The sequence below is a fragment of the Mustela erminea genome, chromosome 1 (genome assembly GCF_009829155.1).
Source record: "Mustela erminea isolate mMusErm1 chromosome 1, mMusErm1.Pri, whole genome shotgun sequence".
In the NCBI taxonomy this organism is placed as follows: Eukaryota; Metazoa; Chordata; class Mammalia; order Carnivora; family Mustelidae; genus Mustela; species Mustela erminea.
Window position 1 is genome coordinate 76,236,631 of NC_045614.1, and position 18,624 is coordinate 76,255,254.

Sequence of the window (18,624 nt, forward strand, 5' to 3'; positions counted from 1 at the left end):
CAGGGAACAAAAGCTCCTGAAAGCAAACCCCAGCGGATTACTCACCCCGGCCCCTGATAAGGGGCGGTACAATTCCACCTGGGGCAAAGACACTTGAGAATCACTACAACAGGCCCCTCCCCCAGAAGATCATCAAGAAATCCAGCAGAGACCAAGTTCACCTACCAAGGAGTGCGGTTTCAATACCAAGGAGAGCAGCAGAATTCCAGAGGAGGAGAAAGCAAAGCACGGAACTCATGGCTTTTTCCCTGTGATTTTTTTTAGTCTTGCAGTTAATTTTATTTTTTTCTTTTTCATTTTTAGTTTTTTTTTTCTCGCCTTCTGGTAAAATTTTTTTTTAACTTTTACCTTTTTCTTTTTTAACGTTTTTTAACCAGTTTATCTGATATATATATTTTTTCTTTTTTATATTTTTCTTATTTGTTTTTTTTTAATTCATTTCTTTTTTTTTTCTTTTTTCTTTTTTTTTTTCTTTCTTCCTCTTTGAACCTCTTTTTATCCACTTTCTCCCCCCTCACGATTTGGGATCTCTTCTGATTTGGTTAAACCATATTTTCCTGGGGTTGTTGCCACCCTTTTAGTATTTTACTTGCTCCTTCATATACTCTTATCTGGACAAAATGACAAGAAGGAAAAATTCAACACAAAAAAAAGAACAAGAGGCAGTACTGAAGGCTAGGGACCTAATCAATACAGACATTGGTAATATATCAGATCTAGAGTTCAGAATGACAATTCTCAAGGTTCTAGCCGGGCTCGAAAAAGGCATGGAAGATATTAGAGAAACCCTCTCGAGAGATATAAAAGCCCTTTCTGGAGAAATAAAAGAACTAAAATTTAACCAAGTTGAAATCAAAAAAGCTATTAATGAGGTGCAATCAAAAATGGAGGCTATCACTGCTAGGATAAGTGAGGCAGAAGAAAGAATTAGTGATATAGAAGACCAAATGACAGAGAATAAAGAAGCTGAGCAAAAGAGGGACAAACAGCTACTGGACCACGAGGGGAGAATTCGAGAGATAAGTGACACCATAAGACGAAACAACATTAGAATAATTGGGATTCCAGAAGAAGAAGAAAGAGAGAGGGGAGCAGAAGGTATACTGAAGAGAATTATTGGGGAGAATTTCCCCAATATGGCAAAGGGAACGAGCATCAAAATTCAGGAGGTTCAGAGAATGCCCCTCAAAATCAATAAGAATAAGCCCACACCCCGTCACCTAATAGTAAAATTTACAAGTCTCAGTGACAAAGAGAAAATCCTGAAAGCAGCCCGGGAAAAGAAGTCTGTAACATACAATGGTAAAAATATTAGATTGGCAGCTGACTTATCCACAGAGACCTGGCAGGCCAGAAAGAGCTGGCATGATATTTTCAGAGCACTAAACGAGAAAAACATGCAGCCAAGAATACTATATCCAGCCAGGCTATCATTGAAAATAGAAGGAGAGATTAAAAGCTTCCAGGACAAACAAAAACTGAAAGAATTTGCAAACACCAAACCAGCTCTACAGGAAATATTGAAAGGGGTCCTCTAGCAAAGAGCCTACAAGTGGTAGATCAGAAAGGAACAGAGACCATATACAGTAACAGTCACCTTACAGGCAATACAATGGCTCTAAATTCATATCTCTCAATAGTTACCCTGAATGTTAATGGGCTAAATGCCCCTGTCAAAAGACACAGGGTATCAGAATGGATAAAAAAACAAAACCCATCTATATGTTGCCTCCAAGAAACTCATTTTAAGCCCGAAGACACCTCCAGATTTAAAGTGAGGGGGTGGAAAAGAATTTACCATGCTAATGGACATCAGAAGAAAGCAGGAGTGGCAATCCTTATATCAGATCAATTAGATTTTAAACCAAAGACTATAATAAGAGATGAGGAAGGACACTATATCATACTCAAAGGGTCTGTCCAACAAGAAGATCTAACAATTTTAAATATCTATGCCCCCAACATGGGAGCAGCCAACTAGATAAACCAATTAATAACAAAATCAAAGAAACACATCAACAATAATACAATAATAGTAGGGGACTTTAACACTCCCCTCACTGAAATGGACAGATCATCCAAGCAAAAGATCAGCAAGGAAATAAAGGCCTTAAACGACACACTGGACCAGATGGACATCACAGATATATTCAGAACATTTCATCCCAAAGCAACAGAATACACATTCTTCTCTAGTGCACATGGAACATTCTCCAGAATAGATCACATCCTCGGTCCTAAAGCAGGACTCAACCGGTATCAAAAGATTGGGATCATTCCCTGCATATTTTCAGACCACAATGCTCTAAAGCTAGAACTCAACCACAAAAGGAAGTTTGAAAAGAACCCAAATACATGGAGACTAAACAGCATCCTTCTAAAGAATGAATGGGTCAACCGGGAAATTAAAGAAGAATTGAAAAAAATCAAGGAAACAAATGATAATGAAAATACAACGGTTCAAAATCTGTGGGACACAACAAAGGCAGTCCTGAGAGGAAAATATATAGCGGTTCAAGCCTTTCTCAAGAAACAAGAAAGGTCTCAGGTACACAACCTAACCCTACACCTAAAGGAGCTGGAGAAAGAACAAGAAAGAAACCCTAAGCCCAGCAGGAGAAGAGAAATCATAAAGATCAGAGCAGAAATCAATGAAATAGAAACCAAAGAAAAACAATAGAACAAATCAACGAACTAGGAGCTGGTTCTTTGAAAGAATTAATAAAATTGATAAACCCCTGGCCCAACTTATCCAAAAGAAAAGAGAAAGGACCCAAATAAATAAAATCATGAATGAAAGAGGAGAAATCACAACTAACACCAAAGAAATACAAACTATTATAAGAACATACTATGAGCAACTCTACGCCAATAAATTTGACAATCTGGAAGAAATAGATGCAGTCCTAGAAACATATAAACTACCACAACTGAACCAGGAAGAAATAGAAGGCCTGAACAGACCCATAACCAGTAAGGAGATTGAAACAGTCATTAAAAATCTCCAAACAAACAAAAGCCCAGGGCCAGACGGCTTCCCGGGGGAATTCTACCAAACATTTAAAGAAGAACTAATTCCTATTCTCCTGAAACTGTTCCAAAAAATAGAAATGGAAGGAAAACTTCCAAACTCATTTTATGAGGCCAGCATCACCTTGATCCCCAAACCAGACAAGGATCCCGTCAAAAAAGAGAGCTATAGACCAATATCCTTGATGAACACAGATGCGAAAATACTCAACAAAATACTAGCCAATAGGATTCAACAGTACATTAAAAGGATTATTCACCACGACCAAGTGGGATTTATTCCAGGGCTGCAAGGTTGGTTCAACATCCGCAAATCAGTCAATGTGATACAACACATCAATAAAAGAAAGAACAAGAACCATATGATACTCTCAATAGATGCTGAAAAGCATTTGACAAAGTACAGCATCCCTTCCTGATCAAAACTCTTCAAAGTGTAGGGATAGAGGGCACATACCTCAATATCATCAAAGCCATCTATGAAAAACCCAGTGCAAATATCATTCTCAATGGAGAAAAACTGAAAGCTTTTCTGCTAAGGTCAGGAACACGGCAGGGATGTCCATTATCACCACTGCTGTTCAACATAGTACTAGAGGTCCTAGCCTCAGCAATCAGACAACAAAAGGAAATTAAAGGCATCCAGATCGGCAAAGAAGAAGTCAAATTATCACTCTTCGCAGATGATATGATACTATATGTGGAAAACCCAAAAGACTCCACTCCAAAACTGCTAGAACTTATACAGGAATTCAGTAAAGTGTCAGGATATAAAATCAATGCACAGAAATCAGTTGCATTTCTCTACACCAACAGCAAGACAGAAGAAAGAGAAATTAAGGAGTCAATACCATTTACGATTGCACCCCCAACCATAAGATACCTAGGAATAAACCTAACCAAAGAGGCACAGAATCTATACTCAGAAAACTATAAAGTACTCATGAAAGAAATTGAGGAAGACACAAAGAAATGGAAAAATGTTCCATGCTCCTGGATTGGAAGAATAAATATTGTGAGAATGTCTATGCTACCTAAAGCAATCTACACATTTAATGCAATTCCTATCAAAGTACCATCCATCTTTTTCAAAGAAATGGAACAAATAATTCTAAAATTTATATGGAACCAGAAAAGACCTCGAATAGCCAAAGGGATATTGAAAAAGAAAGCCAACGTTGGTGGCATCACAATTCCGGACTTCAAGCTCTATTACAAAGCTGTCATCATCAAGACAGCATGGTACTGGCACAAAAACAGACACATAGATCAATGGAACAGAATAGAGAGCCCAGAAATAGACCCTCAATTCTATGGTCAACTAATCTTCGACAAAGCAGGAAAGAATGTCCAATGTCAAAAAGACAGCCTCTTCAATAAATGGTGCTGGGAAAATTGGACAGCCACATGCAGAAAAATGAAATTGGACCATTTCCTTACACCACACACAAAAATAGACTCAAAATGGATCAAGGACCTCAATGTGCGAAAGGAATCCATCAAAATCCTTGAGGAGAACACAGGCAGCAACCTCTTTGACCTCTGCCGCAGCAACATCTTCCTAGGAACAACGCCAAAGGCAAGGGAAGCAAGGGCAAAAATGAACTATTGGGATTTCATCAAGATCAAAAGCTTTTGCACAGCAAAGGAAACAGTTAACAAAATCAAAAGACAACTGACAGAATGGGAGAAGATATTTGCAAATGACATATCAGATAAAGGACTAGTGTCCAGAATCTATAAAGAACTTAGCAAACTCAACACCCAAAGAACAAATAATCCAATCAAGAAATGGGCAGAGGACATGAACAGACATTTCTGCAAAGAAGACACCCAGATGGCCAACAGACACATGAAAAAGTGCTCCATATCACTCGGCATCAGGGAAATACAAATCAAAACCACAATGAGATATCACCTCACACCAGTCAGAATGGCTAAAATAAACAAGTCAGGAAATGACAGATGCTGGCGAGGATGCGGATAAAGGGGAACTCTCCTACACTGTTGGTGGGAATGCAAGCTGGTGCAGCCATTCTGGAAAACAGCATGGAGGTTCCTCAAAATGTTGAAAATAGAACTGCCCTATGACCCAGCAATTGCACTACTGCGTATTTACCCTAAAGATACAAACGTAGTGCTCCATGGGGCACGTGCACCCGAATGTTTATAGCAGCAATGTCCACAATAGCCAAACTATGGAAAGAACCTAGATGTCCATCAACAGATGAATGGATCAAGAAGATGTGGTATATATACACAATGGAATACTATGCAGCCATCAAAAGAAATGAAATCTTGCCATTTGCGACAACATGGATGGAACTAGAGCGTATCAAGCTTAGCGAAATAAGTCATGCGGAGAAAGACAACTATCATATGATCTCCCTGATATGAGGAAGTGGTGATGCAACATGGGGGCTTAAGTGGGTAGGAGAAGAATAAATGAAACAAGATGGGATTGGGAGGGAGACAAACCATAAGTGACTCTTAATCTCACAAAACAAACTGAGGGTTGCTGGGGGGAGGGGGTTTGGGAGAAGGGGGTGGGATTATGGACATTGGGGAGGGTATGTGCTTTGGTGAGTGCTGTGAAGTGTGTAAACCTGGTGATTCACAGACCTGTACCCCTGGGGATAAAAACATATGTTTATAAAAAAAAAAAAAAAGATTGGTCTAATAATTTCAATTCTCTTCTTTTTTGCCTTTTTCTGGTTTTGATATCAAGATTAAAATAGCCTCATAAAATGAAGAACAGAATGTCTCCTTTTTTTTAAAGTTCGCCTAAGGGGGGAATTCCCAATTCTGTCTTATGTTTAAGAATACTATTGTATCTACTATGTTTTTTATTACGTTTCTCTCCTTCACTCTGAAATTTATTTATATCTTCTTTTTCTTCATTTACTTATTTTATTTATTTTCATTTTATTGTCAGTACTTTTTAAACACAAGCAGAATTTGAGTCTTCCCATTTATTTTTTAGAATTCTATTTAATTAATAGCTGCACTTTATTCTTTCCTTCCTCTTCTCTCTTAGGCATTCTCTGTTGATCTTATCTTTCTTGTCTTTGAGTTGGTGCTTGGTTAATTTATTTTCAGTCTTTTTAAAATTAATTTTAAGGGCATCTGGATGGCTCAGTGGGTTAAAGCCTCTGCCTTCAGCTCAGGTCATAATCCCAGGCTTAGGATCGAGCCCTGCATCAGGCTCTCCACTCAGCGGGGAGCCTGCTTCCTCCCCTCCCTCTGCCTGCCTCTCTGCCAACTTGTGATCTCTGTCAAATAAATAAATAAATCTTAAAAAAAATTAATTTTATTTTATTGTGGTAAAAACACTTAACATAAGGTCTATCCTCATAACAAGTTTTCAAGTGTATAATACAATATTGTTGACCATAGGTACAATATTGTAAAGCAGATCTGTATAACTTATTCATCTTGCTTAATTAGAACTTCATGCCTGCTGATTCATAACTTCCCATCTCCCCTTGAGTCCCACTCACTGATTCTAGGAATTTGAATATTAGATACTATATAGAAATAGATTCATCCAGTATTTGTCTTTCTGTAACTGGCTCATTTCACTTAGCATAATGGCCTCAACTTGATCCATATCCAATATTTTGCAGACCTTGGAAGGCTTAGTAATATTTCCTTGTAGGCTTTCTTCATCCATCCATCAACAGAAACTTAAGTTGTTTCCATATCTTGGTTATTGTGAATAGTGCTGTTATGAACATGGGAGGGCTAATTTGTCTTTGCAATCCTGACTTCAGTTCTCTTGGATCCATACCCAGAAGTGAGATTGCTGGACCCTGTGGTAGTTCTACTTTTACTTTTTGAGGAATCCCCCATACTGTTTTCCATAGTAGCTGTATCATTTTGCATTTCCACCAGCTGTGTACAAGATTCCAATTTCTCCATGTCCCTGCCAACATTTCTTATCCTTTTTTTGATAATAGCCATCTTAAACAGGGTTGAGGTGATATGTAATTATGGTTTTTATTTGCATTTGTGATGATTATTGATGTTGAGGATATTTTCATATATCTGATGGCCATATTTATGTCTTCTTTGGAAAAATGTCTACTCAGGCCCTTTGCTTAAATCCTGATTATTACTATTATTTCTGTTAGTTGTAAGATTTCTTTTCATATCTTGGCTTTAACCTCTTATAGAGTATATATTTTGCAAATGTTTCATCCCATTCTATAAGTTGCCTTTTAAATTTGTTGATAGTTTCCTTTTTTGTGCAGAAACATTTTAGTTTTATATAATCTTACCTATTTGGTTTTGGTGTCAGATCCAAAAAAATCACTGACAAGACTAATCTCAATGATCTTTTCTTCTGTGTTTTCTTTAAGTGTTTTACAGTTTCAGGTCCTTCATTTGAATCTTTCGTCCTTTTGAGTTGATTTTTATGTATGGTATGAGATAAGGATCCAGTTTTATTCTTTTCCATATGACAGTCCAATTTTCTAATACCATTTATTGAAGATGCTATCTTTTCCCTATTGTGTATTCTTGGTGACTTTGTCAAAAATTAGTTGACCATATATATGTGGGTTTATTTCTGGGTTCTTTATTCTTTTCCATTGATCTGTGTTTTTATGCCAATACCATACTATTTTGATTACTATAGATTTGAAATATAGTTTGAAATGAGGAGGTAAAATTCCTGCAACTTTGCACTTCTTGCTCAAAACTGCTTTAGCGATTTGGGGTCTTTTATGATTCCATATGAATTTTATGCCTACTTTTTTCTATTTCTGTAAAAAATGCCATTTGAATTTTGATAAAGATTGAATGTGTGGATCACTTTGTGTACCAGTGATATTTTAAGAATATTAATTCTTTCAATCCATGAACATGAGATATCTTGCCATTTATCTATGTCTTTTTCAGTTCCTTCCAGAAATGTTTTGTAATTTCCATTGTACAGAACTTTTACCTCCTTTATTTATTCTTATGCATTTTATTCCTTTTGATGTAATTAGAAATGGGATTGTAATTTCTTTTTCAGATATTTGTTGTTAGTGCATAAAAATGCAATCAGATTTTGATTTTGTAGCCTGCAACTTTACTAAGTTCATTGGAGTCTTTAGGATTTTCTATTAAGATAGTATGTTCTGCAAACAAAGACAATTTTACTTTTTCCTTTCTGATATGGATGCCTTTTCTTTTTCTTGCCTAATTGCGCTGGTTACCGTTCCCAGTACTAAGTTGAATAGACGTGATGAGAGCAGACACCTTTGACTTGTCCCTGATCATAGTATGTTAGTTGTAAACTTGTTATATAAGACCTTTTATTTTTTTGAGATACATTCTTTCTATACCTCATTTACTGAGAGTTATATCAAAGGTTGTCAAATTTTGTAAAATGCTTCCTCTGCATCTAGTGAGATGATAATGTGATTATTTTCTCATTATGGCATGTTTACTGATTTGAATATGTTGAAATACCTATGGATAAATCTAATTTGATCATGATATATAATCCTTTTAATATACTGTTGAATACTATTTAGTATTATTTTGTTGAGAACTTGAAAATATGTTCAGCAGGGATACTGACCTGTAATGTTTTTTCTTTTTTTGAAGAGATTTTATTTATTAATCTGATTCAGAGAGGAGAGCAAGAGCAAAAGCAGGGGGAGTGACAGGCAGATGGAAAGGGAGGGAGAGGGAGAAGGAGAAGCAGACATCCTGCTGAGCAGTGAGCCCAATGTGGGACTTGATTCCAGGACCTTGGATCATGAACTGAGCGGAAGGCAGATGCTTAACCAACTGAGCCACCCATATACCCTATAATTTTCTTTTCGTATAATGTTCTTACCAGGCTTTGGTATCAGAGTGACGCTGTCCTTGTAAAATGAGTCTTGAAGTGTTCCTTACTCTACAGTTGTTTTGGAAGAGTTTAAGGATTGCCACTAATTCTTTAAATGTTTGGAAGAATTCACCAGTGAAGCCATCTGTAATTAGCCTTTTCTTTGTTGAAATTTTTTTTTAAAAGATTTTATTTATTTATTTGACAGAGATCACAAGTAGATGGAGAGGCAGGCAGAGAGAGAGAGAGAGAGGGAAGCAGGCCCCCTGCTGAGCAGAGAGCCTGATGCGGGACTCGATCCCAGGACCCTGAGATCATGACCTGAGCCGAAGGCAGCGGCTTAACCCACTGAGCCACCCAGGCGCCCCTTTGTTGAAAGATTTTGAATACTGATTCAATTGCCTTGCATGTTATTGGTCTGTTCAAATATTCTATTTTTTCTGTAATCTGTCCTTTGTAGATTGTGTCTTTCTAGGAATTTATCTAGTCTAAGTTGTCTGATTTGTTGGCGTATAATTGTCCACATAGTTTCCCATGGTCATTTGTATTTTTTTGGCATTATTTGTAACATCTTTTTCATTTCTAATTTCGAGTTTTCTCTCTTTTACTCTGTTAGGCTAGCTAAAGTTTTGGCAATTTTATCTTTTAAAAAAACCAACTTGTATTTTAATTGATCTTTTCTATTATCTCTCTAGTCTCTATTCATTTATTTCTGCTCTGATATTTGTTATTTCCTCCTTCTACTGATTCAGGTTTAGTTGTTCTTCCTTTCCTAGTTCCATGTGGTGTAAAGCTAGGTTGTTTGAGATCTTTGTTTTTTTGATGTAGACATTTATCACTACAAACTTCCCTCTTGGAGTTTCTTTTATTGCATCCCATAATTTTAGTGTGTTGATTTGTCTCAGATACTTTTATATTTCTTCTTTAATGTCTTCTTTGACATTCAGAAGGATATTGTTTAATCTCCACATATTTGTGAATTTTCCAGTCTTTCTTGTTACTTTCATGTAATTGTGATCGGCAAAGATGCCTGATGTGATTTTAATCTTTTCATATTTGTTAAGACTTGTTTTGTGACCTAATATATTATTTATCTTAGAGAGCATGCTATGTGTATTCTGCCACTGTTGGAATGTTCTGCATATATGTTAGATATTTTTGGTCTGAAGTGTAGTTTAAGTCTAGTGTTTCCTTGATATTCTGTCTGGATGATCTATCTACTGTTCAAAGTGGGATACTGAAGTTCCCTATTATTATTTTACTATTATTTATCTCTTCCTTCTGATTTGCTAATGTTTGCTCTATATATTTAGATGCTCCAATATTGGGTGCTTTTTTTTTTTTTTTGAGAGAGAGAGCATGTGTGTTGGGGGAAGGGGGCAGAGGTGAGAAGTACCACAACTCAGAGTGCTTCACAGAGGTGCTCTTAAGCTATATAGTCAGCTTTACCATACTGCAATATTTTTGAGTTATAATTAACTAGTTCAACAGGTTTACAGATTATGTTATCTAGATTAAATTATTCCTCAGAAAACTTGTATTTCTACAAGGAAACAGCATATTGAAGAGAACACTAATAATGTAAATAATGTGTAAGAGATAGAAAGGAAGTGAAAAATGATTGCTATCTATCACTGAACTGCCTAGGATTTTGTCCATCTTGCAACTATTGTTCTGCTATAATGGAGAAAGTACTCTAAGTTTATGGTACTATTTCAATAGAAAGCTTAGGAAAATCCATTTTGATAGGCTATTATAAAATGTTAAGGGGATTAAAAGATTACTTTTAAATGGTAGATAAAGTTTTCAGATTTTCTTAGAAAGTTGGGTCTCACAGTGGATAATATTGAGAAGATAAATTAACACTAAGGAAATGTCATTATTACTTAAATGACAGTGATACTCATTTTCAATTGCATCTAACTTAAACCTCTGGTATTTTAGATTTGACACAGTTTATCCAGGCTAATAGAATTTATAATACAGATTACAAAACACTTATTCTTTTCAAACCAGATTCTCATGATCTCTATCACCTCCTCTCCAACACTTTGCTGGTTTTCAAAATTAGTAGCATGGGGGCACCTGGGTGGCTCCATGGGTTAAGCCTCTGTCTTCGGCTCAGGTCATGATCTCAGGGTCCTGGGATCGAGTCCTCCATCGGGCTCTCTGCTTGGCAGGAGGCTGCTTCCTCCTCCTCTCTCTCTGCCTGCCTCTCTGCCTACTTGTGATCTCTGTCAAATAAATAAATAAAATCTTTAAAAAAAATTAGTAGCACATACAGAAGATGCAAATGAAGCAGGAAAAGACAATGTGGTCTAGATCTAGTCTTTTTCTTTTTTAATGATTTTATTTATTTATTTGGGGGAGAGGGAATGTGCATACATGTGTGCGCGCGCACACACAGAGTTGCAGAGGAGGGGCAGAGGGAGAAGCAGGCTCCCCATTGAGCAAGACCCTGGGATCATGGTCCCCAGGATCATGACCTGAATCGGAGATAGATGCTTAACTGACTGACTCACTGAAACACCCCTGGAAACTTCTAGAGTCTTTAAATGGGTCCCCATAAAATTATGCCTAAGTAGTTCACACTACAGATTATAAAGATATTGCTAAATGCAAAGCTATGCAAAGCATTAATACTTGCTTTACATGATTTCTTTTTAATTTTTGATTCCATGACTTAGCTAACGTTGAACCATAGAAATCAGAAGAAAATTTTAAAAATAAATTGGAGGAGCACCTAGGTGGCTCAGTCATTAACCATCTGCCTTTTGTTCAGGTCATGACCCCAGGGTCCTGGGATCAAGTCCTGCATCGGGCTCCCTGCTCTGTGGGAAGCCTTCTTCTCCGTCTCTCACTCCCTGTGCTGTGTTCTCTCTCTCGCTGTGTCTCTCTCTGTCAAATAAATAAATAAAATCTTTAAAAAATAAATAAATAAATTTGAAAACAAAAATCATAGAACAGCTATCCAAAATAATACAGGCTTAAGTTCAGGCTGTTTATTATTTATTCTTTCATTCAAGGTAATAGTTATGAATGGTCACAGACACTCAATGATAGCTCTACTACTTTTTATTAAACAAATGACTTAACCACTCTAAAACTTTGGTCCCTTATCTGGGGATGTTAAGAGTACTATTAGCCTATTTTGAGCTCCTGGTACAGTGTATTACATACTTGATAATAAATATTTGTTAAATAAATGATTGACTTTGAACATTAATTCAAACATGTAGTGAGTTTCTACTAGATGTCAGTCACGGATATCAGGACTATGAACAAAAGATGAATAAGAAACAATCTCTCCTTTTGAGTTCAGACAGAGAAACAGATAAAATTAAGTTCCATAAAATACTGACGAATGTAACAAAGGATGATACAGATAGGGGTTAGGTCCCAAAGGCTATAGATGGCCTTGCCCCATGGCTTTGGGCAGCCCCTAACCCTGTGAATTTGCTTGAAGCAGCCCACACCTAGCTCTTAAAAATTAAAGTCACAATCTGTGGTTCTCCTAGACTGGAATTGCCCATGGGTGGCTCCTAGTCATGAGGGCAGCCTCCCACAGCTCCACTGAGGAGTGCTATAGTGGTTGCTCTTTCTCTGGGGTGACTCTACCTCTGCAGCGATTTTCTGCCTGGGTCACACACCAGGCAGAAATAGCCATGATCTCATGGCTTGTGCACTCTGTGTCCTGGCAGAGATGATGCATGAACAGTACCACTTAGATGCAGCAAAATCCGTTGCCTGTACCGTCTGGTGGGGTGACTACTGCAGCCTGTGCCATAAGAACTCACTGGAACCAAATCTGGGGCAATCAAGGAGCTTGCCCCAAATGCAGGGAGTGAAAGTCCTTGAAGTAAGGCTAAGCAGTAGGTATTTGGGCTGCTATAACAATGGTACCATAGACTAGGTGACTTAGAGGTAACACAAACTTGTTTCTCACAGTTCTGATAGCTGAGAAGTCCAAGATCAAGGCTCCAGCAGATTCACTGTCTAATGAAAGCCCTTTCCTTGTTCACAGATGGCTGCTTTTTTGCAGTTAGCTCTCATGGTAGAAGGTGCAAGGCATCTCTTGGGGTCTTTTTTAGAAGGGAATTAATTTCATTAATGAGCATTTCTATCCCCACAATTTATTTACCTCCCAAAGGCTCCATCTCCCAACACCATCACATTTTGGGGATACACATTCAGTATATAGCAACCGTCAAGTGTATGTTGGTTTTGGAAGTGGAAGGTTCCCAATGATAAGGAAGGGAGGATAGTGGCAGATGAATCTAAGATTTCTGGTTAGGGCAAATGAACAGTGGAGTTGATAATTGAATAGGTTTAATAATCAAATGCACAAATACAAGTTTGAGTTTTGGGGAATAGGAATAATACATTCTTTTTGATCTTAAGATGCCTATAGTTCTACTAGATAGGTAATTTGAAGTATGGGTCTGTTTCTCTAGAGAAAAGTTCTAGAGTCACACAACAGGAAGTCAGAGTATCAACTACTCGCCAGAAATCCTAGGCATCTACTTATTTTTAAATGCCTGACCATCTGGCTTTTACCAAACACTTCTTTTAAAGGAGACCAGAGACTTTCTAATCACATAGTTGAAAGGATTTTTCTCTAACTTTGATTTTTCACTAGTTCTTCTTTCTCCTCCTAGTTCCTAAATGTAGGCTTTTCTCAAAGTCTGTCTTTAAACTTCTCCTTCTATTCTCTTCCTTTTGGTGTTCACTCAAATAGCTTTGACACTCTCTCCTATGCAAATAGCTACCAATTCTCCATCTCAAGTCTTACCTTCATACCTATATTCCAACTAATTTTGACAGTGTCACCTGGATGCTCCTCAGGCACCCTGAATCTGGGCCAAATTGAGTTTTCATTTCCTTCAAAAGTCTCTCTTCACCATTATTGCTACTTAGGCTTGAATTTCACCCAGAGCCAACTTTGAAACTGCCTACTTTCTCATCCTCTCTCTTTGAATACTTGTCATTTTGTTATAACTTTAAAATTTTAAAGGGTCTCTGTGTATGATCCCACCTATAAACCCAGCTCAGTTCAGTAACTCACTCAGACTCCTCTAAGAAGCCTACGAACCAGCTGGTCTATTTCTCTCACCTCACATTTATTCTTTTAACTCACTAATGATAGGTTAATTTTAGAAACTCTTAATAACTGGTCCTCTTGCTAAAACACACACACACACACACACACACACACACACACACACACAGAGTTTTCCATTGCTAATATAAGATCTCCACTTTATATCTGAAATCTCCACAGTATAACTTTGTATTGTAGTGGTTAAGAGTATGGGTTTTATTACCTGTCAGACCTGGATTAAGATCTAAGAACATCAACTTAATAGTTGTAAAACCTTGGAAAATCATTTAATATCTTTTAAAAAGTGGGAATAATAATACTAGCACCTGCTGCATAGCAGGTTCTTAAAGTTGAATAAAATAAAGTATATAGGGTATGTAGCAAGAAGCAGAGCACACTGTAGGTGCTCATTAAATGTCTGCTAGCTAGTATTACTCTCTTCTATTACTCTTTCAAACTGCATCAACTTACATGATCAAATAACTATCATTTTCCAAAAAACCCAAATGTGTCTGTCTCTATACCTTTGCTCATGTTATCCTCCTTACTCCACCTTAACCTGTAAATTGCTGACTTTCAAGCTCTACTTCAAATGCCATCTTCTTCAAGAAGTCTTTCTGGATATCCCCAAACAGCTGCAATTTCTTCCTGCTACATTTTCCTTAACTTCTCATAGTTAGTATTCTGGTTCATATTATAGTGTTAATCCATACTTTCCATCATTAAACTGTGAGCTGAGGGCAGACACATTATTTTTGTGTCTCCAGCAGTGAAGGCGTTGATGATGGAAACATTGTTTTCTGATCCACAAATGCCTAAATAATTAAAATGCAGGAATTTTTCCTATCATTTCTCTAATTTTTCTCAGTGTCATCTATATTGCTGTGGAACATCTAGAACTAGCCAATGGATGGGAAAAAGATTAGTGAGCAATTTTTAATTTGTAACAATACATTAAACATACTACTGGCTAAACTAAATTTATTAAAGAGGCCACCAAGGTCTGCAGAATCCAACTAAATAGTTCTAAACAATTTTATGCAGTATAATTATAGGTATTTGTAGCATTAAAGTAAAATTTATAAGCTCAAAAAAATAAGAAAATAAAAAAAGTCCATGTGGATTTTACATAAATTCTCCACAGATTTATGTAATCCATGAACATTATTTTAGAATGTTGCTAGTAGAGTTTGAAAAAATTAAGAAACAAGATTTACTGTTCTTGAATTGAAATATTACATAGTTCCATTGTTTAACAGAACAAAGGCCTTTAAGATGGACTATAGCCAATATGAATCCTTGTGAAGCATCCATTTTTATTACAATGTATATGTATTTTGTGACTGATGAAGCCCAGATGGCAAAATTACAACATATCCAAGGAGTTTGGAACAATATGAGAATTTAATGAGACAGTGTGAAAAATACATACAGAATAGGAATGAAGATAAATGACTGCTTATAACAGAAATTGTTTTTATTGTTTGTATGTGAATGAGAAAAATAATGATTGTTCTTCCAAATGAAAAAAGTTGTCATTATTCTTTTGTTTCCCAAAACTGCTGTTACAGGAAGTGTTTCCATTTTTAACCATGGGCTACCCCAGATAATGCCACTCTTTTGGGTTGAAGAAAAGTAGTAGTATCGGTTTCAAGGTCTTTAGACTTCAGGCATTTTTGTACCATAATTTCAATTTTTAGCTTCCAAAGAGAATTTGAAGTAATAAGATAATTTTAATGTTATAGATGATAATTTCATAATATTCAAGAGGCAGTAGAAAAAGATCTGGATTTTGCATCAAAACTGTAGTTTCTAATCTTGGTTATGCAACTTTGTAACTCTGTAATCTCAAGAGGGGCTCAGTGTTCTTATATGTAATGTGGGAGAATAAGGCCAAATGATTTCTAAAAGTTGTCCTGCGTTAGTGTTTCTTGATTTATCCATTCTGGCTGTTCTTTCTCAAAAATATTCTGCTCCCTCTACCAGATTATCAGCTTCTGTGCTTCGTTCTTTCTAACCATGTATCAAGAGTCCCAAATTTCATCAGCCACCCTTTCATCACATCTGTGTTATTAAGTCTCGTCAGCTCTGAAGACCTGCTAAACCTTACTTGCTTTGGAGGTGCTGGTTTTCACGGTCTATTCTGTCTTCAGTTCATACATAATATCCCTTAACCTGGCAATCCGATTAGACTAAAAGCTACATTTATTGTCAATCATTAACACCGCACTCTTCATTACCTTTGATCCCCATCCAGGGTCTTCAGTCTGATGCATTGTATCATCTCTCATGAAAGATGCTTTTATCACTATCATCCAGACAATTAAGTGTAGCAGGCATGAATTCCCTTTGGCAAATGTTGATCCAGTTTGTCACTGTCCTTCCCACATAATCAGATTGATAAGATATTAGCTCTGAAGTCACAAAGTCTAAGAGGAGTACAGAGTCTACCAATTACTGGTTCTATAACTTTGGGAAATTCACCTCTCATAATTTTATCTCCAAAATTATTACATCATAGAGAGGTTGGAAAGATAATTAAAAAAAAAAGTTAAGTGAATGTAATAGATAACAGTAATAGATAAAAATGCTTTTGTACAAGGAACAGTCAAGTTTAGAATACTCTGAGAGTTGGAATTTATTTTTTATTTTTTATTCTTAGGAAGATTCCATGAAGAAAAAGAAAAACCAAAATACAGAGGAGGATAGTGAGATCTATATTAAACGACAACAACAACATCAAAGAAATAGGGGCTCTACTGGAATGAATCTGAAGAAGCTGGTTCAATTCAGCAAAGTTCAAAACCACAGAAATGTACAATTTTAAAATGGTAAGGAATTATTGAAAATTGCCATACTCTACCAACAAAAGTATAAACTGGTTGAAACTCTAGAGTGAAATTTTGCAATATGTAACAAGAGACTTTAAAATGGATCCATATAGTAATGGTATTGCATCAAAGTTAAGTTGCTGACTTTGATAACTACGTTATGATCATATAATAATAAAAATGATTGCTTGTTTTTGGAAATGCACACTTAAGTATTAAGCGACAGAGAAGGCTTACGTATTTTGTGACTGGTGATTTCCAGATGGTAAAATTACAACATATCCAAGGATTTCCAAGAGTAACTTACACTTTGAAAGACTGTATTCTCTGGTCTATGTGGTCAACCCCTCTGGCACCAGCAAGCTGCATCGGGAATGCAAGCTGCCATCCCCAGCTCTACCTGTGAGCTGGGAGATGGGGGACAGTGGGTGGGTAATGTTAGTTTTACTTCTCAACTTGGATGGGCCAGGGTACCCAGATGTTTGGTCAAATACTATTCTCACTCCATCCAGAAGTTTTATCCCACCACGGCTCCTTTCATATATGGAGAAAAGCTTAAGTCAACAGACAATTCATAACCTCAAATACATAGTTGAGGACTCAATCACAATAATCAAAGAGAAAAGCAAGTATGAAAGATAGAAAACAAGCCTAACAAAAGGAAGAACTCAGTACCTATACAATATAAGCTTAATAAAGTGAGAAGGACAGCATTTGAAAATATTTAATAACTTTAGAAAGATATGGATGAATATTCATTTAAAAAAAACAACAGAATACCATGGAAATTTAAAATCTGACCACTAAAATTTAAAAAAATCAATCAATACACTGTCAAGATGGTTAATATACTGCAAGACTGAACTAAGGGTTTTTCAGAGAATGAAACCCAAACTTTGAAAAAATGATGTATAAGAGAAATTTAATAAACTAGGAAAGAAGCAAGAAAAAAAATAATACAGAAAAAAACCAAAGAACTAATAGAGTTGGTCAATACAGACTTTCATTAAAAAAATTACCATAGGGGCACCTGGGTGGCTCAGATGGTTAAGCCTCTGCCTTCCGCTCAGGTCATGATCCTGGAATCAAGCCCTGCATAGGGCTCTCTGCTCAGCAGGGGGTCTGCTTCCCTTTCTCTCTCTCTGCCTGCCTCTCTGCCTACTTGTGATCTCTGTCAAAAAAAACCAAAAAAACAAAAAAAACCCATAGACTAGGTGACTTAAATTTTAAGAAACAGAAAGAAAGAGAGAGCAGTGGGGAGAGGCAGATGGAGAGAGAATCTAGGCATGGAGCCTGACACAGGGCTCCATCTCAAGACCCTGAGATTATGGCCTATGCTGAAGTCAAGAGTCAGATATTTAACCAACTGTGCCACACAGGCACCTTTTATGTAACAGTCATAAACAACAGAAAACAAATTTATTTCTCATCGTTTTGCAGGCTGTAAGTCTTTGGCTTGAAGATGGCTATCTTGTTCACCTTCTCCTGCAGCCTTTCCTCAGTACATGTGCAAAGAGAAGGAGAATGAGCTTTTTGGAGTTTCTTCTTACATGGATACTAATCTTAAAAGATCAGGCTCTTACTATTAGGACCTCACCTAATCATCATTACTTCCTAAGCAGCCCCATCCTCAAACACAGCCAAGTTGGGGCTTAGAGTTCCAACATATGAATTTGGGGGGTACACAAATTTAACTCAATAACAGTCAATAAAACAAAATCTGGTTCTTGAACAAGAGAAAATTCAGAAATAAATCATATTAGAAACATAACTAAAGAACCTTAAAAAAAATGTACAAGCTCCTAGAGTATACCTTGAATATTTTTAATTCAAAAGGA

At 36.7% G+C, this 18,624-nt stretch overlaps 1 protein-coding gene across 5 annotated transcripts in view; it reads right to left on the reverse strand.

The window, feature by feature from the left end:
• Nucleotides 1-18,624, reverse strand: part of ZCWPW2 (zinc finger CW-type and PWWP domain containing 2) — a 128,360-nt gene that overhangs the window by 90,731 nt on the left and 19,005 nt on the right. Inside the window, exon 4 of one of the 5 annotated variants that reach the window (XM_032322856.1) lies at nucleotides 17,094-17,193. The exons of 2 other annotated variants lie outside the window; for them this stretch is intronic. In XM_032322856.1, coding sequence (XP_032178747.1) covers nucleotides 17,094-17,155 — 62 coding nt within the window. In that variant the 5' untranslated portion in view covers nucleotides 17,156-17,193. Of the gene's footprint in view, nucleotides 1-10,939; nucleotides 10,972-16,195; nucleotides 16,385-17,093; nucleotides 17,194-18,624 lie in introns of those variants that run through there. 2 more of the 5 variants (XM_032322942.1, XM_032323030.1) reach the window with 2 other exon arrangements.